The sequence below is a fragment of the Cupressus sempervirens genome, chromosome 1 (assembly GCF_028749045.1).
Source record: "Cupressus sempervirens isolate cs-2001-9-10 chromosome 1, ASM2874904v1, whole genome shotgun sequence".
Lineage (NCBI taxonomy): Eukaryota > Viridiplantae > Streptophyta > Pinopsida > Cupressales > Cupressaceae > Cupressus > Cupressus sempervirens.
The window spans coordinates 25,149,794-25,175,609 of record NC_143118.1 but is presented as its reverse complement, the minus strand read 5'-3'; the positions used below and the strand labels follow the sequence as shown (position 1 = coordinate 25,175,609).

At 35.5% G+C, this 25,816-nt stretch overlaps 1 protein-coding gene across 1 annotated transcript in view; it reads right to left on the bottom strand.

Moving 5' to 3' along the window:
* Positions 1-5,935: 5,935 nt before the first annotated feature.
* LOC149575986 (U3 snoRNP-associated protein-like EMB2271) overlaps positions 5,936-25,816 on the bottom strand; it is a 45,686-nt gene continuing 25,805 nt past the window's right edge. Inside the window, exons 7-8 of the mRNA XM_089816113.1 lie at positions 6,559-6,702; positions 5,936-6,459 (exon numbers count right to left, since the gene is read on the bottom strand). Coding sequence (XP_089672239.1) covers positions 6,625-6,702 — 78 coding nt within the window. The 3' untranslated portion in view covers positions 5,936-6,459; positions 6,559-6,624. The remainder of the gene's footprint in view (positions 6,460-6,558; positions 6,703-25,816) is intronic.

Genomic DNA, 25,816 nt, shown 5'->3' with positions numbered 1-25,816 from the left:
ACAACACAAGTGTGATCATGTGCGAGAGTGAGCAGAGCCAAGTCCACAAGTGATCGTGTATGAAGTTGTTTAGCCAAGAGAAGATGGAGCATAGTTCCAAATGTGTCAGAATGGCTGAAGAGGGATCTATTTCCAAGCTAAGTGTAGTAGCTATTTTATTAGATCAATCCCTATTGTTTACTAATCTCTATAACAGAAAATCTCATTGAGAGTGGACCCTAACAGGGTTCTTGCGTCAAATTCCCTAACAGGGTGACACATTAACTTGTGTTCCAAAGTCCTTTGACAGGGTTGCTCCTAATAGGGCAAGATTTTTATAGGCCTCATCAAAATCCCTTAACAATGTCTTTGTAATCTTTTAACACAGATAAGATTGACCAGGCGCACTTTAGGAGAGTGCAAGCTTTGTGAGGATCGACTTACACACTGTAGTTTTTACCCTAGCCGGATTTCCATGAGATAAATATTGTGTTATGTGTTGCTACGTTCATGTTCATTGTTTTTACTTAATTCTAACTAGTTAAGTTGTAGCAAGCACAAACCTGTAGACTGGTGTGAAGTGTGATATAAGCAAAAAAGTTGAAACTAGTATAGTATATTAATTCACCCCCCTCCCCCTCTCAGTATACTAATTTGTGTTTGGGCCAATTGTATTATCAATTGATAAACTGATGTGGGCAAGAATAAAAATACAATTTTTAAAATACTTGGTAAAGTAGTTAAGTATGGTATCTTAGTTCCTATTAAAGTGTAATCAATTGTCTAATAAAGAGGATAAAAGAAAGTTAGATAAATGAGTTATTGATCAATTGATAAATTTTAGTAGAACCTTGGTTGAAATTGAAGATCAATTACTCGAGCATTGATATGGTATATTGGAGGAGAGATCGATTGCTTTAGACAAAAATTGGAAGATTAGTGAAGCATCACTACCTATAATACTCCATTTAATCACTATCGATGAGATATGTAACATGTTGGAGCAAGCTAAAAGAAGAATAAGTATTTTCACAATCGAGAAGCAAAGGAAGTTACCGCAAAATTGATGATGTTATACATAGAATGATTGGGGAAGTTAGACCAGATGTTCCAAGGAAGAAAGAGCCAAGAACTAAGAGGAACAAAGATAAGAAATTTGTTGATGATCAATTCTTTCACAGTTAGAGAATCAAATTTGTTTATAGCTAGAATCCTTGTTACAATTCATTCACATGAGGATATCAATTTTGAGATGAATGAGCTCAAAGATGTAGAAATTAATAAAGGCCAATCTTTAATTGACCCTATAAATATTGATTCTAGACCATAAAGTAATGTGCCTAATGTATTAGACAATTTGAGATCCATTTTAGTCATTTTAAATTGTCATTTTCAACTCAATGAAGTAGTATCTAATTCACCTTCTGCTAAAACCTTTTCAATCAAATATGAGCTTGAACCAAGTGGGTCCACTTTCCTTGGTGTAATCAAAGGATATAGCTCTATTTCCTAGTTCGCATAAATAAAGTCAGGAACACATTATCCAACATTATAACTACTATCAACAATCATAATTAATCTTACATATAAACAAGATTTATTGGAAGAATAACACAACACATGAGCATAACACATTGCCTGAGAAATTGTATGTCATCTCTAAGTCCTATAAGTCTGAGCATACAATAAGAATCACCAACCAACAAATGACAAAATCACAATGAAGATAAGTGCAAGCATCCATGTTAGATCTCTTAAGATCATTACTCACTTTCAACTGAGAAATGTTGTCCTTGCTCAAACTTAGATGCAATGTGTGTAACCTCAATTGGATAGTCAACTGTGTAGTGGTTTGGGGCAACCTCTTAACACCGAGTTGCAACAAACTTTTCATTGGATTTGGGATTAGGGCAATCAATGACCACATGCCTAATGGTGTAACATCACCAACAACAAACGTGTAGTTCTTTGCTAGTACATGAGAAACCTAATTTGGTCATCCACGCTGGGCTTTAATTTTGTGGTAGATCCTTTTATATGTTTAAATCTACCAAAATATGTGTAAATGTTGTGGATGAAATATGGAGTAATTGTCAATATCCAAATGTAACCTAATGCATCACCAATCACCTCAAAACAAGAATCACTACAATAATGTAGTGGGAGATGTTGAACCCAACGAAATTGAATATAGAATGATTCTACAGAAAGATCAAAAAAATGGTCACAGTTTGACCAAAAGATATTGTTCCCATGCCTTTAGATTGTGGAGAATTGCATTACAGTCCTCAATATGATCACAATACACAATTGAGAAGCCACTAACACAAGGATAAATTTCTAAGATTTCCTTCAAAATAAGCTTCTGGATATTAGTGATCCATTGATATATAGCAAAAAGAGAATGTCAAAAAATTAAGTGAACAAGAAACTCATACAAGCCTTGGTCGATTAGCATCACCATTGTTGAGTCCCTTGCGTTATCTTTAAATATCAAGTATTCCCCAAGCTTTTCAAAAGAAATGATCACATAAGACTTTAGATACTATATCAACACAAATCCAGATCATATAGTAAATTTAAGATATTGTTAGATTACTTGAATAATTATATTGATGTGCTCTATAAAAACTTTAAAATAAAAACATCCTAAGAAAACAATCTTTTTACATATTGTTTTTAATACTTACATTATAGAAATTATTCAAATTTGATACTAATTATACTTGATAAAACAAATAAGAATTTATATCTATAAATGCAAGATAACTTTCCATTCTCCAACCATAGTAAAGAGATCCACTAAAGGACTAAAGGCGGTGGGATGTCAACATCGGTCTTAATATGTACCTTTCTAAGATTAGGCAATCCAATCTTCCTTCGAATGGAAGAATTATTCAAAACTAAATATCTCGAGAAGGATAGATAAGTTCAAATAATGGAAGACATTATGACGTAGATAGAGATGAGGAAAATAATAATCCAATGAATACAAATTATTTAGGTGGATGACTTTATTAATTGAAAGGCGTATAAAAGAGAAATATTAGTTTGCCCATATTCAACGTGATTTTAGAGAAATTACTAAGAGTACAAATCTTAAATAAAAGAGTAAGGCACAAAACATAAAGCAGGTATATATGTACATCAATATATTTAAAAATATTGATGGTTATGTTACAATCCTTATTTTACTTTATTGATTTATGTGCGTCTGGTGTTTTATTATTAAATGATAATAATAAATTATTTAATTTAGGTTTGATTCTATTTGTACTTTTTTAAAATTTATATGTAAAATATCAATTATGTTAATATATATATTAACTTATTTGGTAGTCACAAATTGATTGGCTTGTGAGAATATTTAAATTGTGTGCTATATTTATGGAGGAAAAAATTTATTTTATTTTAAACATTGAAATGAGAGAGCATAGGTCATTTATAATCCATTGCACAAGCCTACCTCATACTTCAATATGTAGGAGACATCTGATTGCACTTCCAATATTAGTTGTACAAACCCTATCTCTCATACATTTGAATTCGTGACTTCTCTTACAAGAACACAAGTTTCTCACCATCTAGAGTTGGGGTATTTAAATTGTATGCTATGTTTATGAAGGATGAACTTTATTTTATTTTGAACATTGAAATGGCATAGCACATAGGTCATTTATAATCCATTATACAAGACTACCTCATACTTAAATATCTAGGAGACGTGTTATTGCACCTCTAATATAAGATGTGCAAACCCTATCTCCTATACATTTTAACTCGTGACCTCTCTTACAAGAACACAAGTTTCCCACCATCTAAAGTTGAGTATTGAATCATTGTTTTAGCTTTTTTTAACATTCAAAGAATATGATATTAACATTATTTCATCACTTATGCTTCTTCCAATGTGTATAGCACCACTTATGCTCGGATCCTAGTTGAGGTCAACATCTCCAAAGGTCTCTCAGCGAAGATTTGTTTGGCCTCTCTAATTGGATCTTGGATCCAGTGTCTTGATTACGAAGGTATCCCTTTTCGATGCAGGAAGTGCCACAAGACCGGTCACCTTGCTGCTCCTCTGAAAAACCTAGACAGAAGAAGTCTCCTTGGTGGAAGAATGTGTCGAATGATCATTACACTATCCTCAAAGCCCCCTCTGTTGGGGATGGTGACTCTCCTTAGGACTCTTTGGTGGTTGCCACGACTGTTGTCTCAAATGGCTCTCTTGTGGCCCCTTCTTTGGAGACCTCCTCTGTTCTACCCTTGTCTACGAATGTCTCCCTTGCAGATGATTCTTCGGTGGAGGAGTTTGTTGTTCCTCGTGGTCCTATTGGGGGCCAGGACCCTGTTCCCTCTCTTGGCCTCGCCCTTGTTCCGGACTTTCCTCCTGTTTCAGTGGGGGGCCAATTGGCTTTGGGTTCTTCTAGGGAGATTGTTGTTTTCTCGAATTCTCTTGGGTTCCATTGTTCTGTTTCTTCTGGAGATCGGATTGCTGAAGCAACTAAGGTGGAGGATAGTTGGAATGCAGTAAAAAGAAAGAAAACTAGGCCATCTGCTCCTTAAAAATGAATCTTCGATCATGCAAGGGAGGCTCTAAATCAAAGGGCAAATCGTGATGTATCTGGCCCTGCCTCCTAGCTGGATCTTTTCTTTTGGCTGGTGACTGGCTTTTTGTTACCATGGTTACCCTTAGATTGGGGGGTGACTAGTTCTGCATTTATTTATTGTACCTTTTGTTTATGCACTCATTGAAAACTTTAGGCTTGTACAAGGTTTCAAGCACCCTTCAAACCCTATTTTAGTTAATCAAAAACATTATTTCATCACCCTAGGATAGTACTCTTTGGTCGATTGCTATTCTTATTGTGCTTATATTAATGCTTTTAATATAAGGTGTACAACCCCTCCCCACTACAGATTTGAACTTTTGACCTCTTACAAGAGCACAAGTTCTCTACCATCCACAATTGGCAAAGTATCAATTCATTTTTCACTTTCTGTATCATTCAAAGAATATGATATTAACATTATTTCATCATCCTAGGGCAAAAAATTTGGATTATTGTCATCCTTCATCTTTGCTCCAAGCCTTTAAATCTATTCATCTCAAGGTTTGATGAATGGAGAAACTAACCTTGCCTAGTTTTTGTGTGCGTGTCATCATTTACAATTTGATGAAGCAAATTATGTCATGCCCTTACAAATCAACAACAATGATTTTAAGTGATTGTCACTGTTTTTGCACCAATAGACTCAACAAGACTTTGCATAAAAGCATGCAAATCAAAAGCCAACTAATGTTGTCAATCTTCAAATGTATAGCTATGGAAATAGCATGCAAATAAGCTCAAAATGTAAAATCATAAAGTTCACCCCACATGCAATATTCTGATATGTGCAGTTCTCTACCACTGAGTGGAACTTCGCTTCTTTGTGTAATGTGGAATACTATTGGTTATTGTCGTGACCGGCACTCATTGTATTCTCTAATAGCCACGGTGAATTGTAACTCCTTGCATGTGTGCCATACAGTGCCCATTGCTTATTTTACTGCACTTGAACTCCAAATTTAACATTAATCTAAATTGCAAAAAGTATAAAACATATAGTTACAATGAAAATTGACACCAATTGATTTAAACTTGAAAAGGATGCCATCCGTGCAGTCCAATGTGGTCTTCAGCTGACAAAGAACTACATATTTAACTTTGATCTACATTACACATTATATAACACCATAACGTTAAAATGCCAAAAATAATACGACGATTGATTTCAGCATAAAAGGTGCCACACATGCAGTAACATACAGCCATTCAATTTATCACCAGCTCCTGATTATGGTTTCGTGAGTTATATGTTACAGCACATTGCATTTTTATGTTGTTTTAATGTAATTTTGTACTACCAACCTCATGTGTCAGTCACCTTGTTTGACAATTTGATGACATAATTCTTTATGATACAAGTAAAGATCGAGCACATTTTCTGTATTACAGAAAAGTTAAATATGAGAAATGCCAAAATACATAATGTTCAGTAGAATCCAACTCCACTAAATAATGAGACATGCACTGATAGGCCATACAATTCACCTTCTATGTAAAATTATTTTGCGAGGCCCATTTAGATATAGCCTAAAATTTGATAAAATCTGGCGAATTTGCATGGCACCTGATGTAGATTCAGGTTTCTCAAAATTGACCTCAAGAAGGCAACTTCTAGAGGTGTATTAAAAAGATTAAATCATTAAGCAATTTTTTTCATATCTACTACAAAATTACATTGGCTTTACAACAAATAAAAGAATGCATAGATTGAGAGGACAAAATTAGAAAATTCTCTCTGCACTACGTCTCATGCCAAGCCAACTTCCTAAAAATACATTTGATATATTCCCGAATAAAATATTCTGGTCGGCCACAGTTAGGGGTCAGAACGATCTTGGTGCTTGAAACTTAAAATGCGGCAGACGACCTTAGACATAAAGCAAACATTGACAAATCAGGAGAATGTGTTGCTATAAAGGATTTCCCAAAACATGCACCAAGTTCTCCTATACACTAATGTACATACCAGGCATATCACTGAGAGAAGCAACAAAGATATGATACGATAATTCCAATTTTCTCCTCATGCTCATCATGAAATATCTATAGGGTACAAAGCAACACCGTTGCGAGCAGCTTGAATGCGACCCCATCTACCTAACCGAGGCTCCTGTTTAAGAAATTTCCAATTAGATAATTAGTGCTTGCTCTAACTGTTGATTTTAATGATTGATAAAACAACTTGAATTGTAATATATGAAGGAATCCGTACAGAATTCAAAATGAAAAGATATGCAGATGAATGTGAAAAATTGTGCATTTAGCATTGGTTTGTAGCTATAAATCAACAAGCATGGAAGCAAAAGTATAGGAGCAAATAAGATTTATTGAAACCAGAGCCCTCCCTTTCCCAAAGACATGTAACACCATATCCAGTACATTTAGTTTGGATATGTATTAACTTGTTAAATGTATTGGATATAGTATCACCAAAAAAATCAAGCCATGAACTAATTAACAATAGTGCAATGCAGTCTTTTATAACAAGGTAAGCATTTAAGTAGGTACGATGAGCATAGATAAATCAAAAAAATCAGTCATAATTATGCTTGTGACCACCGATAATGCCAAAGCTTGAAATGTACAGAGTTCGGATAATTCCATGCAGGGTCTGGTGCAGGCAATTTTAGAGGAATGGAGACAAAAAGCTGCAGAACCAAAAACTCAGGTGAATGCTGCATTGGAATTACGATCTTACAGTTTCTATTTAAGCAAAATATTCAATGATAAACAGATATGATATATCTAAAAAATGTACAAAATGATAGACCAAACGCAATACTGGAGTGGAATCCTCCAAGTATTGTAACAACAAAATATACTCAACATTAAGAAAAAAAGGAGAACAAAATATAAATTTGATAATAGAGTGATGGCCTTAGACTACCTATAAATTCTACTACAAAATTAACATGTGAGATGAGCTGGCTACCCTCTTCCAAAACATGCCCACATACATCTTAGAGTATCAGTAATACATATATAAAGATATATTTAAGACCCATTAATGGAGTTTTGCATCCACTCTAATATCACCCCAACATCATTGCTTAAAGAGCCTTGACAAAGGCGGCATTCACTTAACACTTTGTGACAATCTTCCATCCCAAAACTTTGCACAGCCATGAGTACTACTCCCTTGCACTAATTACAAAAAACAAGTTGCAATGAAAGATGTCCCAATAGAAATGCGGTTAAATTAGCATATAAAGGTAGAATCATATAAAGCGATTGGGAAGCATTAAACTATTGGAAGTAACCTAGAACCCTAATAAAAACACTTATATATTGTATGCAGAACTTCGCAGAGAATTATGTATCCTCTTTGCCATAAGTCACAACATGAATGAATGCATGTCTCAAGGTTCGCCTTTTTAAGCTTATTATTTGAGTCTGTAAGACATGATTAAACTCTCCTTTCGAAACAGTGCAACAACTTAAGGACAATGAATTAGTGAACAGTAACCAGCCAGGAAGAATGGCACACATTAAAGCAATTTAAGCATAAGAAGAAGTTTCGTGCAGTAAAACTGAAACACAAAATAGTAATGCGTAACAGAGGAGTATATGTCCGTCAATGGAAGGGTGGTTTTTAGGCCTTATTTCTAGATCTGAAATCCTTTGACCTCTTTGCCGTTTCAAATTTCTTGTAGTGTTACTTTTAATATTTTATTGATCTGTGTTAGTATTTCTTTATTTAGTTATTAAATTTTATTTTTATTTCTATTGAATTGACCCACAAATCAGTCAGCAACCTTGGTTAAAAGCCAGCAACAATTCTTTCCAGCATATAATCTGATAGAAACTTATCTTCAAAATCAGACACGGTAGCTGAATGCAGAACATTAATTGAACCTTTGTGCAGATGCACAAGGCAATTGCAAGCATTTCTATCATTGGTTAAAATGAAGCTTCTGTACAGTAATACTTACAAATGTTTAACAGGATAAACTCAACCTTAATGTGTATTGATTTCAGCATCTGTGTAATTAGTAGACACGTATTAAAAAGCTCAGGAAATATTGAACTCAACCGCAGTGTTTTCAGAATTACAAATTTTATGGTAAAATTGTCAGTGTAGCATAAAACTTCCAAAAGATTCTACAAAAAAAAATGGTTTGACGGTGAAATGTTTGCAAATTAATGATAGACTACTTAATTTGGTACAAGCAGTTCTATGTCTTGTCTTAGATGCATGAGTTGATTTCTAGCACCACAATGCACAACATGGAAAAAAATTATCCTGTTTTTTGAGACAATTTGGTATGTATTGCCATCTCACATCAGAGTTAGGCAGTGAAAATGTCTTAAGGTTGTTCGATCCCAGTGATCTCTGCCCTTTTTTTTTTCTGGCATTGGTACTAACCAGTAATTGCTATTGGTGTGTGATGGGTACGCCAAAGAGGAGTGGAAGGTGAAATGGGGAAAATTTTGGTCTATTTTTGACATACGTTTTTGATGTCCATGAGAGAGAGAGAGAGAGATACAGAGGTTGAGGAAGAGGAAGCTAGAGAGGGAGAGAAAGAGATGAGAGGAGAGATGAATGGGCAAAGAGACTAAGACATGTCTAGAAGTAGATGCAGATAGAGCGAGAGAGGAAAAGAGAGACAAATAGATAGATGTAGAGAGAGAGATAGAAAGAGAGAAGGGGAAAAGGGAGATAGAGAGGGAGAGGGAGAGCATAATGTTCCCTATTAGAACTTCACTTAATTTTCACTAGGACCCCTAAACGAGGTCTGGATTAATACCTTGGTTTAAAGCCCGCACCAAGTTAGTTATCAATAGCTAAACAAACACATAGTTCAACAATGTTCCAAAGAAAATTCTAATCATTATTATATAATCCTAATGTACACGAGATTTCCTCAAGGCTTTTTCAAAGAACCCATCCTCATTATGAAGCACCATGGGAGATCGTACAGGGCACATGGAACCTATCCATCAAGCCCAAGAGCGAGAAAGTGACAGCCACCATTCAACCTCCCTGCCCCACTCAGGGTTACCACTCTCAAATGGATCTTATACTACTTACAATCCCTATATGTACACTCCCCTCCATGATGGAATGGTAGATTAAGCTTATTGGAATCTTCATTATTAATTATACATTAGAAGCAATAGAATATCGGCACACATTCCCACTTCCCATCAAATGAACGTCCAATAACAAAAATTAGCCAATTGATATTGTAAACCATTCTTGCTTACTTTGAGTGGATACTCATACATTCCCATAGATGATCAGAAATCGTGACCTCTTGTATGGTTATAACTGTTATACAGGCGTGATTGGGCTATTTGCATTGTTTTGAATATTGGATTCATAATACATCTTTGATCCATTGTTGGCAGAATTCGTGATCAAGTTACCGATTCACAAAATGGGCAGCGTGATGGGCATTATATTTACCCCATGCTTGATTTGTTTCAAGGTCACTGTTTTAGCAAAATTATTCTAGAATCACAACTAAAAATGAGATCCATAAATATGATGCAATGGACAAATTTTATGGCATTTAATTGACAAATGTTGGAGTCCATTATGAATAGCCCTATGATCAACTATGCAAAGAACATTGGGAAGTAGGAGAAACACTTCTTTCTTATAATCCTTGGTTAATTTATGATGTAGATATTATTGGGTGGCTAGAGAGTTTCAAAGAAAAGCCCGACAAGAACGCCCAAAGTTATATTTTCTCCCGGCAGTTTATAAAGGCTTTGGAATAGCTGAGATAAGCAGAGGATCGGGCTCTTTCTTAAGTTCAAAAAAAATGCATGCAACTCCAATGCCGAGCTCCAGCTCTTACGGTCAATCTCCGAAGTTGCAAAAACAGAGGATTATGAGGCAAAATAGTGGTTGAATTGTCTATGCATGTGACTGTATCATGGTTACTCTAGAGAGAGCTCAAGAAATGGTGGTTGCTGCAATTGGAATGTCTGAAGCACATCATCAAACCATTCTGTTGTGACTTCTCTATTGGAACATTTCCCAGTTGGCTATACTGCACCGGTGGATTGGACTTCGTGACACAGTGACAGATATTCACTGTGTCTTCAGTACCTTTGAAGAGAATGTCACATGTCATAAAAGAATGCTTATTGATTTTGAAGCCCAGGGAGATGCTGTTTTTCAGAGACTGTGGTCTTTATGACATGGCAATGCTATGATTTCCTTCTGCTCAAAACATTGCAGATCGTCATTATGTACAAGGTGACAGTGTAAGGCCTATGGATACTCTACATGTTTTATTTGCTGACATTTATCAAGCAATTCATGAAATTGTGACGCTGAATGGAAAGACTGGGGCAGATCATACAAATTGCCAATGTCTGGTTGAACGATTGAAGCTTTTGAAGCCTCTGCTGGATGATGTTAAGGACTCAAAGACAGCTTTGACGGGATCAGTTGTCAGGGTATTTGAAGAACTATATTCTTCTTTGAAGAAGGCTCAGGAACTTATAGAAAGATGTAGTACAAAAGGGAGTCAAGTTTATAGGGTACTTTGCAGCCAGCAGAATATCACTAAATTTCAAGAAAAATCTTTGGATATCTATCATGTCCTGAATTCCTTGCCTCTTCTCTACATACTCCAGACCAGTTACAACTTCAAGTTGAAATTTGTGCTGAGGAATTGCGCAGGTTAAGATACACTATCTCAAACATAATGCCATTATAGGAATCGACACAGTTGGTAAAGGAGAAGCTCCATGAATGGTTATTCAAGGTTAGGGCGCAACTTCTGCGGGAGATGCAGGATACAAGTTTTGAGTTTGTTCTTCAAGATATAAATAAGGCAAAGAAGGCAATGGATAAGGCTCCTTCTGGGAGTATTATCAAAGTTATTGAAAACATGCTAAATACTGGAAATCTCAATACTCAATCTGGTCTTGATCTTCAATAGAGTTCTGTAATGACTGTCATTGCAGAGAAGCTCAACTTTTTCCATTTTCTTTCACATTTCCGATCTTTTCACAGGGGAGCATAGTTTGCACAAATGCAACCAGTACAGTGTGCAAGCTGCTTCCAGAGTCATGGGGCTTTATGTGTCTTGTGCACACACACCAGATGATCACACTCCAAACCGAAGTGTTAATAATGTTAACCTGATCACCTACAGGTCTGATAGTACATACCATAAATGTTCTTCTCAATATAATATATCTCTAAATTAGCATTTTATATAGGACTCTAAGGGCCAGAGACTTCTTAGGAAACAAGATTATAATGTTTAACCAAACTAACAATTAGTTTGTTAAGTGCTATTAATTATATCTTCATGAATCGCCGACTAGGAAGGAGTTTGATTAGTGCTCATTTAGGAAAGGTTATGTCCCTCTAAGGGACATATCCTTTAGAAAGGATATATAGTAGGTTGTAAATGCAGTTTATATGACACACAGTTACAGCAGTCTGCTCCTCCAAGCATTTTACATCCAGCGTATTCTAAATCAGAGATATTCTAATTCAATCAAGATCGATTGTAGAGTACTGGATCTGCATTTAGGATAAGTGTTAAATTCCTCAACAATCTGAATATTCATAATATTTAGAAGACCATTCTCAGCAATTCAAGACTGAACTAATAGTCTGATCCAAAGAACAAAGAATTAGCAGAAACTTTACATGGTATCAGAGCCAAGTTATCGGTTCTAGGGCTCTGCAAAACTCAGTTATCAAACTTCATATATATTTAGTAGCTTTCTCCTATCTTCAGTGGCATACACAATCAGACTTGAGGACAAATTTGATGGAAAAGAACACTTTGAAGCCTGGAAATTCTGAATCTTGATGATTCTTGAAGAGAACAATGTTAAACAATTCGTTGAGGGAGCATCCAAACAACCCCCAGTTGAACCTCACAAATCTATATGGCGAAAAGAAAATAGAAAAGCTATTCAAATCATCTTGGATGGAGTTAAAAATGATATTGTACCTATGCTTACAAAACATCAAACTGCCTTTGATATGATGAACGTATTACAAAATGCATATGAAATAAAAAATGCAACCAGGGTTCTTGCACTAAAAAGGCAACTAAATCACATTCAAATAAAGAAAGGAGAATCGATAAATTCTTATTTCCTAAGAGTTGCCGGCATTAGAGATGAACTATCAAGCATAGGAACCATCATTAGTGACACAAAATTAATACTTATGGCTATACATGGATTGCCAGATTCATGGGAGACATTCGCACAAAGAATAAGTGCGAGAGATCAGCTTCTGGACTTTAACAAACTCAAGAATAGTTGTCTTCAAGAGGAATCTAGAAAACTAAAGAAAAGAGGGAAACCAAAAGTAGAAGATGAAGAACTTTACGTTCTTAATACAAACTCTTATAAGGGCAAGAAGAAGCATTTCAAGAAGAAAAAGGGAAATCAAAAAAATGTGAAGCCCAAGAAAGATCTATCTAAAATAAAGAGTTTCAAATGCGAAAAATTTGGACACTATAGATCTAATTGTCTTAAAAATTCCAAACAACAGGCAAATTGTACATATGTCACTAAAGAAGAAGATACTAATGATCCTGAGAACCGTGTTTTGTATTCCTCTCTATCAAATGAAATTTCAAATAAAGCATGGGTAATTGATAGTGGATCTTCTACACATATAACGAGATACAAAGAAACTCTAGATTTTTTATCAGAGAAGGTTAATAGTGAAGCTAACATTGGTGATAACTCAGCACACCCCGTTGAAGGAATTGGAAATTGTACTTTGAAACTAAAATCAAGAAATACTCTTCTTCTTAAAGGTGTACTCTATGTACCAGGGATTAAAAGAAACCTAATCTCAATTACAGCACTTGAAGATGATGGACATAATGTTGCATTCATAGATGGCAAAGTATTAACTTGGGCTAATAACTCTTCTATCAAAAAAGCAAAGTTAATTGGTCAAAGAAAAGAATATTTGTATGAATTAAATACAGAATCTAGTCAATCCACTCAAGCCCTAGTCCATGAAGCGATAGATACAAATGAAATATGGCACAGAAGATTAGGGCATCTAAATTTTAAAACCTTATCAACTATGGAGAAGATGGTTACTGGATTACCCAAATTAAATAAAGACCATCCTAGTATTTGCAAAGGGCGTGCTCTGGGTAAAAGCACCAGAAGTCCCTTTCATGATAGTACTAGAAAAACAAATAATGTACTAGAATTAATTCATTCCAATTTATATGGACCTATGTCTATTCCTTCTCTTGGAGAATTTTGGTATTATATCTTGTTCATATATGACTTCTCTAGGAAAACATGGATTTACTTTTTAAAATGCAAGGAATTAGAAAAAATCCTACAAAGATTTAAAGAATTCAAAGCATTAACTAAAAAAATTTCAGGACATAAAATTAAAACCCTTAGAACTGATAACGGAGGAGAATATACCTCAGACTTGTTTAAAAGTTTTGTAACGAATCAGGAATTAAGAGGGAGTACATTGTTCCTTATAACCCAGAGCAAAACAGGGTAGCAGAAAGAAAGAATAGGACAATTATAGAAGCTGCTAGGGCTATGATTTTTGACCAAAATCTAGAATACTATCTTTGGGCAGAAGCCTCTTGTACTGCAAAACAGAAGCCCTCACTCCTATCTTTAAGATAAAATCCCTGAAAAAGTATTTACTAAAGTAAAACCCAATATAAGTCCTCTTAGAATTTTTGGACGTCCTGTATATATCCATATTCCAAAAGAAAATAGAACCAAGTTAGAACCCTCTGGGAGGAAAGGTATTTTTGTAGGGTATAGTGAAACTTCTAAAGCATATAGGATTTTCATACCTGGACAAAAAACTATTGAACTTAGCAGAGATGTAATCTTTGACGAAGATCTTGCATTCAAAAGAGTCATAAGTTCTGATGAACCTTCTTCTTTATCTATTTTTGAAAGAAATAGTGACTTTGGGTCCCAGAGGGAGAACTTAGAAGAAATCAAAGATGAAATTCAAAATATGAACCTTAAAGAAAATTCAAAGAAAAGACCACTTTGGGCCATTGAAACAATTGAAGCAGCCCAAGACTTTGTTGCACCTTCCGAAACAGTCAGAGAAAGCAAAAGACCTAAAAGATTCTCTGGTTATACAGCTAACATGAGTGACTTATCCAAAACAAAGCCAACCAATCCCTCTGATGCTATTAAACAGATAGCTTGGAAAGAAGCTATGACAGAAGAATACCAATCTATCATAAAAAATGATGTTTGGGAAATTGTTCCAAGACCTAAAGGAAAACTTGTTGTTTCTTCTAAGTGGATATTTAGAATAAAGCATGTTGTTGACAGTAGTATTGAGAAGTATAAAGTCATATTTGTAGCCAGAGGATTTTCTCATAAAGAAGGGATTGATTATGAAGAAACCTTTGCTCCTATTGCCAAATATACCTCCGTAAGAGCAGTCTTAGCAATTGCCGCATCAAAGGGATGGAAGGTACATCAGATGGATGTAAAAACAACATTCCTAAATGGAAAGATTTAAGAAGAAGTCTATCTAGAGCAACCGGAAGGATTTGAAACTCATGATCCTAACGCTTTTGTTTGCAAGCTCAAGAAAGCTCTTTATGGGCTTAAACAAGCTCCCAGGGCCTGGTATGAAATAATTGATAAATATCTCACCGGCTTAGGATTCTCCAAGAATGAAGCCGATTCAAACTTGTATTATAAAAGAGATAAAAATGATATGGTAATTCTGATATTGTATGTTGATGATTTATTAATCAAGGTGATGATCATCTTATAGATCAATGCAAGAAAGATCTAACTAGAGAATTCGAGATGAAAGACTTGGGGCTTCTCCATTACTTCCTAGGATTAGAAGTACGACAGTATTCTGACAGTATCATACTTAATCAAGGGAAGTACACATCAGACATTTTGAACAGATTTAGAATGTGGAATTGCAAGTCTATGTCTTCTGCAATGAAGACTAATTTACATAAACTTAAAGAAGCAGCAGCAGAATCACCTTCCATAGATTCTACTCTCTACATACAGATGATTGGATCACTTATGTACTTCGTAAATACAAGACCAGATATTTGCTATGCAGTTAATGCCTTAAATCAGTTTATGTGTGAACCAAAGGAGATTCACCTAGTTGCGATTAAACACACTATGAGATACTTACAAGGCACCCTTAATTTTGGACTCAAATATGAGAAAGTTGCTTTAGATTTGCATGGATTCACCGATTCAGATTGGGGTGGAAGTGTTAAAGAAGGGAAAAGCACTTCAAGATGCTGTTTCAATTTAGGATCAACTCTAATATCTTGGATATGCAAAAAGCAGTCTTTAGTTGCTCAGAGCTCCATAGAAGCAGAATACATTGCAACAGCAATGGCCTCTCATGAAGCAGTCTGGCTGAGGAAGTTACTTGTAGGATTATTAATTTACTTGGGCAAGCCATGAATCCTACGATTATTCATTGTGATAATCAGAGTTCCATCAAACTCTTAGTGAATCCAGTTTTCCATGACAGGTTTAACATATTGAAATTTCTTACAATTATGTAAGAGATATGATAGACAAGAATTCTGTAAAATTGGAATACATTTGTACTGCAAATCAGACAGCAAACATACTCACCAAACCTCTATCTAGAGTAAAGATAGAACATTTCGAGAGGAGACTTGGTATGGTTGAGTTGTAATCCATTTGTACTCTTTTGATTATTAATAAAATAATTTTATTTTTGTCAAGCTATCGACTGTTATGGCTCCACCATTTGTATTCATTATTTTAAGAGGTGATGATCTCTGAAAAATAATGGACACTTGTACAAAACATTATGACAGATGACTATCTCTTAGATAATGTGTTAAACATAAGAGTTCTACTGTAAGATCTAGATGAGTTCAAGATCATATTGTGATGTAGACATTGCTATGTTTATGAGTCACAAATTGGATAAAAGGAGAATTTTATTCTTCTCTGAGGTTATCCTGTTTTTTGATAGATCTTAAACTCTGGATATTGTTGTGATACTAGTTTCTATGAAATCACAATTTGGATAAACGAAGAGATTACTCTTCAGATTTATCCTGTATAATATCACTAGTAGTAGTGATTTGTCATACCACAGGTTTAGTAATATGACTTTGTATCATGTGTTCTATGATACCATATACTAAGAAGAATCAAACAGATAGAGAGTATTAATTCTTCTGTATTGGTATTGCTAGATATAATATCTCTCTATAGGATTATCAGTTTAAGAGGGAGTGTTAATAATGTTAACCTGATCACCTACAGGTTTGATAGTACAGACCATAAATGTTCTTCTCAGTATAATATATCTCTAAATTAGCATTTTATATATGACTCTAAGGGCCAGCGACTTCTTAGGAAACAAGATTATAATGTTTAACCAAACTAACAATTAGTTTGTTAAGTGCTATTAATTATATCTTCATGAATCGCAGACTAGGAAGGAGTTTGATTAGTGCTCATTTAGGAAGGGTTATGTCCCTCTAAGGGACATACCCTTTAGAAAGGATATATAGTAGGTTGTAAATGCAATTTATAGGACACACAATTACAGCAGTCTGCTCCTCTAAGCATTTTACATCCAACGAATTCTAAATCAGAGATATTCTAATTCAATCAAGATCGATTGTAGAGTATTGGATCTACATTTAAGATAAGTGTTAAATTCCTCAACAATTTGAATATTCATAATATTTAGAAGACCATTCTCAGCAATTCAAGACTGAACTAATAGTTTGATTGAAAGAACAAAGAATTAGCAGAAACTTTACACAAAGTGGGTTCAACTTTCCTAAATTTACCCTTGATTGGCAAAGGTACATCAAAAAATTAAAAATTATATCCATTTCCAGAAGTAAAGGGGATTAAAGGCAACATTTTGCATGAAGTATTGTATTGAGAATTAAAAAATTATAGTTCTCTCTAGGCCCAACAATATGCCAAGTGAGTATTGCTACTCAATTGAAAATATTTACACAAAGTTCTGAAAGGTGAAATTCACTGGACAGGAAACCTGGATATATATTTGCGATCTCAAGTGAAACTATATTCACCCAAATTAGCAATTTTTAATATCTATTAAGAGATTAAATCTTTTCATTAAAGGTGAAAATTATGTTCACGGGAGAGTTAACGTAAGTGTTAGCCATTTTTGCCTCCCATTCAACCCACCATCAATAACCGATCAGGGATATCTTCAATGGACTATTTTCTTTTTGTGGGTTAACACATAATTAGGTTGGGGTTAACATTTTGTGTTAACTCGGTCTCTTCATGAACCAAATTGACTCGGTTCCTTCATCAATCGAGCTAGTTCAGTGTGTTCTTTGACCTAGTGAACTAGGTCGTCTCATTTGTCAAGTTGCGGGTTAACACACGTTTTCTGTCAGGGTTAACCATTTTCGCCATTTTAGAGAATGACTTTGCTCCTCTTTCCAAAATAACGAAATTTGCTATTTCGGAAGGCTTACCCTTTTGCTTTCATGAAATCGCATGCTGCCTCCTCCACCGTGCAATTGGGAATGTGTTGACCAACTGATTCATGCCACATGGCAAATTCTTCTTATGTTGGGTTGCTTTTGATCCAATGGTTTTTGTATTTTTGCATAGCTGCCTTAGATCTGGACGCATCTTTTAAAATTTATGTATGCATCTCAGCCATCCATTTGTTATGAAGATCTTGATCTACAGTTGGGTTTTATTCACTTGTTGAGGAGATTTCTTGCAGCATTTGGGCCGTCTATTTCAGAATGAAGATCTACATCGAGGATTCATCTTTTTTGGGGCAAATCAGATTTATTCCACGCGGGTTAACTCTACAATTTTGCTGCAGGTTAACAGTGCATGTTATCCCATCACGCGTTTTCTAACAGTGGTGTGAATTCATTTGTTGCGGCCATGACACATTACAAGGATTGTTCTTTAATGCTGAACTACATTCTTAGGCCTTGTTTGCACAACACCTTTGCATCTCCATGCCTCTTTATTGAATGTAATGATCAAATCTCATGGGATTTGATTTCTTACGGCTGGGTGCATTTGTTTTGCCCTTCTTGTCACTTCACTACAGCAAGCTGATTTTAAGATCAGATTTTACTCTGATATTCATTTATTGCTCTCTGCAATTCAACTCCACTTAGGTTGGGGTTTGAACTCCATAGTTTAGATCCGAGTTATGCCTGCTCTATAAAGACAAGTTGTAAATACTTTTTCTGAGTTCTTCTCTGTTCTTCTCTGGTTCATGACAGCAGCCTTGTGCACTGTTATTGTAACTGCAACTTTGCCTTCCATTAATAAAACTTGTCATTTTCTTACCTATTCTTACCATTCTGCTCTCTAGTGCATGTATTTGCCTTGTAGTGAATAGTTCCTTTCTGTTTTCTTGATTCATATGTTGTGTTAAGTCTATTAGTAATTGTTGCATAGTGAAATATCTTTCCTTTCAGCACTTCAATCAGTTCCAAACCTGCATGTGGTTCCTTTGACATAGAATAGAGTCAAGACTAGAGTATTCCGGATTTTCATTGTTGTGTAGTGCAGTCATAGGCAGAGCTGTGACCACACTTCTATCTCGGAGCATCACCCCCTTTCCCTTTCTACATTCTCTTTCAGTTCTCCTTGTCCCTTTTCCTTCCCAGTTTTAGTTTAGGTGCATAATAGTAAGGAAGCCAGCCTTCTCCGAACATTCAGCCTCAGAGCGCAAGTCGCACATTTGAAGGTTGTTTCCATGTTACACAAGGTCGCTTGAGGGTCATACCTCAAGCAAGGGTGCAGACTTTTTTGTCAATAGTAAAGGAATTGGTAAAAATAAAATGATATTTCCTTACAGCAAAGGTAAACATAAGGGTCAGATATTTTAAAATAGGGAAAAGTGAGAAACCAATGAAGAGGGACCTTTTCAAGATTCAGTTGCAAAACTGAATAATGTTTTCCAGGGGAATCTGTTTATTGAAAAAGATGGGCCAGAAAAGGCTGCTTCTTTCTCGAAAGTCTGTAGGCTACAGGGAAGAGAAGATGGTTTTCGAAGTTCTGATTGTAACAGAGAGAAAGGGGAATTATATTTGTGTTTTCTGCAGCTAGATTTTAATGGCAGGGTTAAAAGTGATCCAAGGATCATTTTTGTTGTGTATTGAAAATTAAAGAGAAGTTTGTATCCTAGATGTTTTGGTCCAGATATTTACTTCTCTGATTGAAATAAATCAGTTGGTTGTTTCTTTCATGTTTTTTAATATTATCCTGTATCATCTTGTCAAGTAGATGTTTGCAATGTGAATCTGTTGGTTTATGTATACATGTTTTGCAGATAGAGATATTAAATTCCCTTTTGATTTCTCTGTAATAGGGAAGATTGAATATGTGATCTGTTGATCATTTGTTTATTTTTCTCTGAATCTTTCATGTAATCACATTCATTTCGTATTGATGAATGAATGTCAGTTGCCTTCGTGTCTTCTAGTTAAAGAAATAATCAGTAACTAATTCGTTGAATATCTTTTAGGAGGGAGCTGTAGCTCTCGATTCAGAGGAAAGCTAGCAATTCCATGATAGTCTTTCCAACTGTTGGTTGAGTTTGTTCTTCTGTTAGGGCATTCTGAGTCTTTCTGTATCATTCATTTTGAAGGATAAATCTGTCAACCAACATATGGTATACCTTCTCCCGAATGTACTGTGACTGTTTCCAACTAATTGTTGGCCTTGATCGCTTGTCTTAATTAGGTGGTTGCTCTTAACTATGACTATCTCTAACATCTATTCACAACACAACTAGTAATATTCTTAATACATAATCGATTGCGTACTGCTGCTTGACAAAAATGTATCATCAATATCCATGGTCTGCTGTAGACGATGAACTACCATCACCACCTTCACTGGAGGAGAGTAACAGTTTTTTGGGTGGAATACATATATCTTCATTATCAATTTAAATATTTGTTTTTACTTTAGGTTATTGCGGGGCCATGACAGTCTGCCCTTCCCAATATTGCTTATCCTCGAGCAATCTCAAATTCAGACAATTGATGATCTTCTCTTTCCCATGTAGCATCTTCTATAGGCAGGCCTTTCTCCACTGAACCAATAATTTGGGAGTCTTATTCTTTTATCTTTTCTTCCCCATAGCTCGGAAGTCTTATTCTATAATCTTTTCTCCCGCATAGCAAGGAAGATTTCAAGTTTCAAAAATAAATTTGCCTTCGATGGAAACATGAAATATATTGTGGATTCTAATATTTCCAGACAATTCCAATTCCAAAGCTATCACATCTCTCTAATAATCTTGTATTATCCGAAAAATCGAGCTTCCACTCCACTAGCCTTGATTGAAAATTATTTGTGGTTGTAACCTAGGATACCAATGTAGGCATTGTAGGCTTCCGTCCACATTTGGATGCCTGTGGGTGGCATCTGGGAAATTCCAGTCACATCCACGTGCGTCAGCCCAGAAAAACAAAAAAACAATGACTTTTCACTTTTACAAGAAAATTAAAACATGTACGTTTTAGCACTTTAATAACATTTTATTTGCCAAACCCTAAAACGGCCCTAATAGAGGCCTTTCAACCATTCAACTATCATTTTGTTGCAGCTGGGTTTGCTCTTCTCATTTGGCTTCCATTTTGGCCTTTTGAAGGCAACTTAATTATATTTTCAAAGAGGAATCATCGTAGGGCGAGAGTTGACTTCCACAAGTTCATTAAAACACAAAGAGGTAAGCATTTTATCCTATTCTTGAGTGTCTCAATGAAATTTTTTGAGATTTTGATGAATCTTTGGAAGTTTGTGAAGAAATCTTCCATGTTTGTTTCAATTTATTTTTTCTAAAGAAATTTAGAAACAAGTTTAGGTATCTATTCGAATGGTTTTGTATCATTGTTTTTTACTTGTATGCTTGATAATTGATATTCATAGTTTTTTTATTTATTTAAATTTATTTAATTTCTTATTATAGAAAGAAACTACATTGTATTGTGCAAGAATGGTTGCCACCGGTAGTTAGGGCCACTAGTAGTCAAAGTTCAGTGGGAGGGAGGGCAAGGTCAGAGTTCAATGGCAGGGGAAGGAGGGGATAATTTCAAAATTAATTTAGGGTCTCCTCTATGAAGACATGCAACAAGAATATCACAGGTTTCAAGTGGTGGCTCCTATAGTTGGAGTTGTAGTTATTATCAAAGTAACAAAAGAAAGCCTTTTAATAGCTCTTATTCCCGAGTAAAACTTCATTTTATGGGCCCAGTTCGTAGAGCTTTTGGAATATGCAAAGGTGCAGAGGGGAAGGGGTTGTTTGATGCACAGATAGCTTCGTTCATAAAAGAACAAGAAGTTGTCGATCGTTTGGTTAAAAGATCAAAAAAAAGTTATTATCAACCTCCTTCCTCAAAAATGAACAAAATGCAATCACCCATTGAACCGGAACCAATTGTATCCTCCAAACGTTCATTCATGCAAGTACTTGTACTGGGAGAGGAGGAAGAAGTAGAAAATAGTGCATCAGCCCAAAAAAGAGGCCCATTGCACTCTACATTTAAAATGAAGGCAAGAGACCACGCTAATGAAGCCATTGCACGTTGCCTCTATGCTAATGGCCTTGCGTTCAACCTGGTAAGATCACCACATTGGAAGGAAATGGAAAGAGTCATCAAAGAAGCACCAAATGATTACACAAGTCCTGGGTATGAAAACGTGTGTACCATACTCTTGCAAAAGGAGAGAGTTTCTATAGAGAAAGAACTTCAACCCATTAGAAGTGCTTGGAAAATTTTGGGTGTGACAATTATGGTTGATGGTTGGGAAGATACAAGAAACAGGTCATTAATTAATGTGATTGCAGTGTCCCCCAAACGGGAAATGTTTCTAAAGGCAATTGATTGTTAGATGGAGGTGAAGGATTCAAAATTCATCTCTAATATTTTCATTAAGGCCATAGATATGGTGGGTAGTGAGAATATGGTCCAAGTTGTTACAAACAGTGCCAAAAATTGTAGGGGAGTTGGTGCTTTGGTTGAGGGTCGGTATAACCATATTTTTTGGACACCATGCACTATACACTCCCTCAACTTGATCATGCAAGAGATTGGCACTCAAATAGATTAGGTGAAGCAAATATACAAAAAGGGAGAGGACACACAAATGTTTGGAAAAAAATCACAATCCATTTTTAGAACGTACTCAAAATTGGAGTTGCTGAAGGTAAATTAATTTTTTGTAATTATTAAATTTCATGGATTTGCAATTTAGTTAATATTTACACTTTTATTGTCAATTGACATATTGTTCACTTGCTTAGGTTGTTAAGACCCGTTTTGCATCTCATACTATTGTTATGAGACGACTTCTTAAGGTGCAAGACGCTTTGAGCCAAATAGTCATTTGTCCTCAATGGGGTATGTGGAAGGCTTCAAATACAGAAAGAGCCCTAAAGATTAGGGGTATGATCTTGGATGATTGTTGGTGGACTCGTGTGCAATACGTACTAGATATCACCGAGCCCATCATGACTATGCTTCGCTTTGCCGATACAGATACACCTTGCTTGGCAGATGTGTACAATGGCATGGACACCATGATTGAGATGGTAAAACATTCTATACAAGCACATGAGAGTGACCCTACAGAATGTCAAGCCTTATGCATTAAAGCAGAAGCAGTAATTCTTCATCATTGGGAGAAGATGACTACCCCATTGCACCCCCTTGCATATGCTTTATCTCTCGGGTATTATAGTGAGGCGATACTTTCAATGCCAGATAGAATTGCACCATATGGTGATGAAGAGTTTGCTAATGGGTGCTCCAAAGCTTTTGCAAGAATCTTCGAAGATGATGAGATGCATGAAAAGGTGAGGCTAGAGTTTAACTATTTGCTTTCGGAGCAACACTTACTCCATTTCCAATTAAGGACCAAAATGAAATGGGAGCAATCACATGGTGGTACATGTATGATCAGCCATACCAACATCTACAACATCTTGCAATCAAAATCATCTCACAAGTAAGTTTTGATTTTTGTTTTTAGAATACAACTTGTATTCTACAATCTAGTGTTTAACATCTATCATATTGTCATTTGCTTTTCGTTTGTATGTTTAAAAATTAATTTTGTGAACACAATGTGAGTTGTGAATTCTTATGCTGCTGAAAGGAATTGGGCTACATACTCTTATATCCATTCAGTGAAGCGCAACCAATTGGGGTCAAAGAAAGCTGAGGACTTGGTCTACATTCATACCAGCTTGCATCTTTTGTCACATAAGGATGATGAATACTTGGATGGGGCAGCCAAAATTTGGGATGTACTCCCTCAGTGTGCAAACTTGGATGCAACACTTCATGATCTTACTAAGATGGTGGATGATGGTGATGATAGGTCTATGACACAGGGTGCATCTAGTGCAAGTGGAACCATTCTTGGTTCAAATGATATGGAGCTTGCAAATGTTGGAGATGAGGAGGATCCAGAATTTTTTGAGAATCCTTATGATTCTGATTAGTGAACATTGAATCGTGAACTATGTTTTTGATTTTGTAGTTTGGACATGGAGTCTAGAACATGAATAATTGTGGCTATGAAGTTAAATTTGAAGTTTGAACTATTTAATTGACATATAAATAATCTTGAATCTTGATCAATGGTAAAGCATCATACGATACTATCAAATGATGTATGTTTGTCTATTTCTATGTTTCTAACTCTTAAGTTCTTGTATTTATAAATTTCTTAAATTCTTTGCATATTTATTAATATGCAAAGAATTTAAACACATCCGTACCCAAAAAAATCCTACATCCTATATCCGCATCTGAATCGATAACTTAGGTTGTAACCATAAGAAAGCCAAACCTCCAACTTCAAGCGTTCTCTCAATGCAATTCCAATTGGTATAGATCTTTTGTTAGTTCCAGGTACGATGCTAGATGCCCTTGAGAGTCTTCGCGATATCCATATTTTGTTGTGCAAAGTCCTTGGCCCTTGGTACTCAACTTTCTTGGATGAACAATGACATGTGGTTGGAGGTATTATAACAATGATCACCAAGGTGCAACCATCTTGTCCATTCATTTTCTTGTCTAGAGACATAGTTCCTCAAGTATCCTTGTATCACTTGTTTACAATCTTTGTTTGTACATCTATTTGGGGATGGTAGCTTGTATTGGGTGTAAGTTTAGTACCTATTAAATGGAAGAGAACTTACCAAGATAGGCTCAGGAACTATCTTTACCACTGATAACTTGCAAGGTCATGCGGTTAGAAGTTTCAACTATTTGCAGAGCTTGACAATCCACCACTACATACATACAATCCTTTCCTTCAACCTTGAGTAACCAGATTATGAATTCCATAAAGATAATTCCCATTTTTCATTTGGATTGGATGAAGGTTGTAGGAACATGACTGGATGACTTTCTTCAGTTTTGTTTCTTTGATAGTCATACATTTTTGTACACATCAAAGGACATCTTTTTTTAAGTCCCTTCCAAAAGTATTTTCCCCTTTTTTGTAAGTTTTGTCAAATCCATGGTGACCGGCTAACGAGTTGCCACAATATTCCTTAATAATCGTGTCCTTCATTTTAGAATTGGGTACCAAGAAAGCCTATTCTTGTACAAGAAAAGTTTTTCTACTACTTTGTATTCTTCATTGAGCATATTTCCTTCTAGAATATTATCATCTTGTGTGTCTTTAACATATTTCGCAATGATGTCATTCCTCTAATTGGCTCCAATGTTTTTCATGGAGTTAAGGTGGGATCCTTATGATAGGGCATCTGGGGACAAACATAATCAAGATCAAAAGTTATAGGCTTGTATATTGTTTTTCATTTAGGTGCTTTGATTAATAAAGAATCTCAAGCTATTATGATCTATTTTGACATGGAACTTCCCACAAACCAAATAGTCTTGACTAGGTTATAGGGTATGCATGATGGCTAACTTCTTCTTGTCATAGATGGAGTACCAATTTGAAAGAACGTAAAATCAAGGATGGCTATGAAAGAACGTAAAATTAAGCATGGCTAAGATAGGGCATAAGCTCCTATACCTCTTTTAATTTCTTAGAAGCCTATTGAGTCGCTTATTCCATACAAAAGCGCCCTTTTTAGTTAAGCCTGTGAGTGGAGTGGCCAGTTCAAAAAATCCATTTACAAACCATCAATAATAATTGCATATTCCCACAAATCCCCATAAATGTGTTAGGGTTCTTAGTTGACCATTTATTGATGGCTTTAATTTTATCCTCATCGA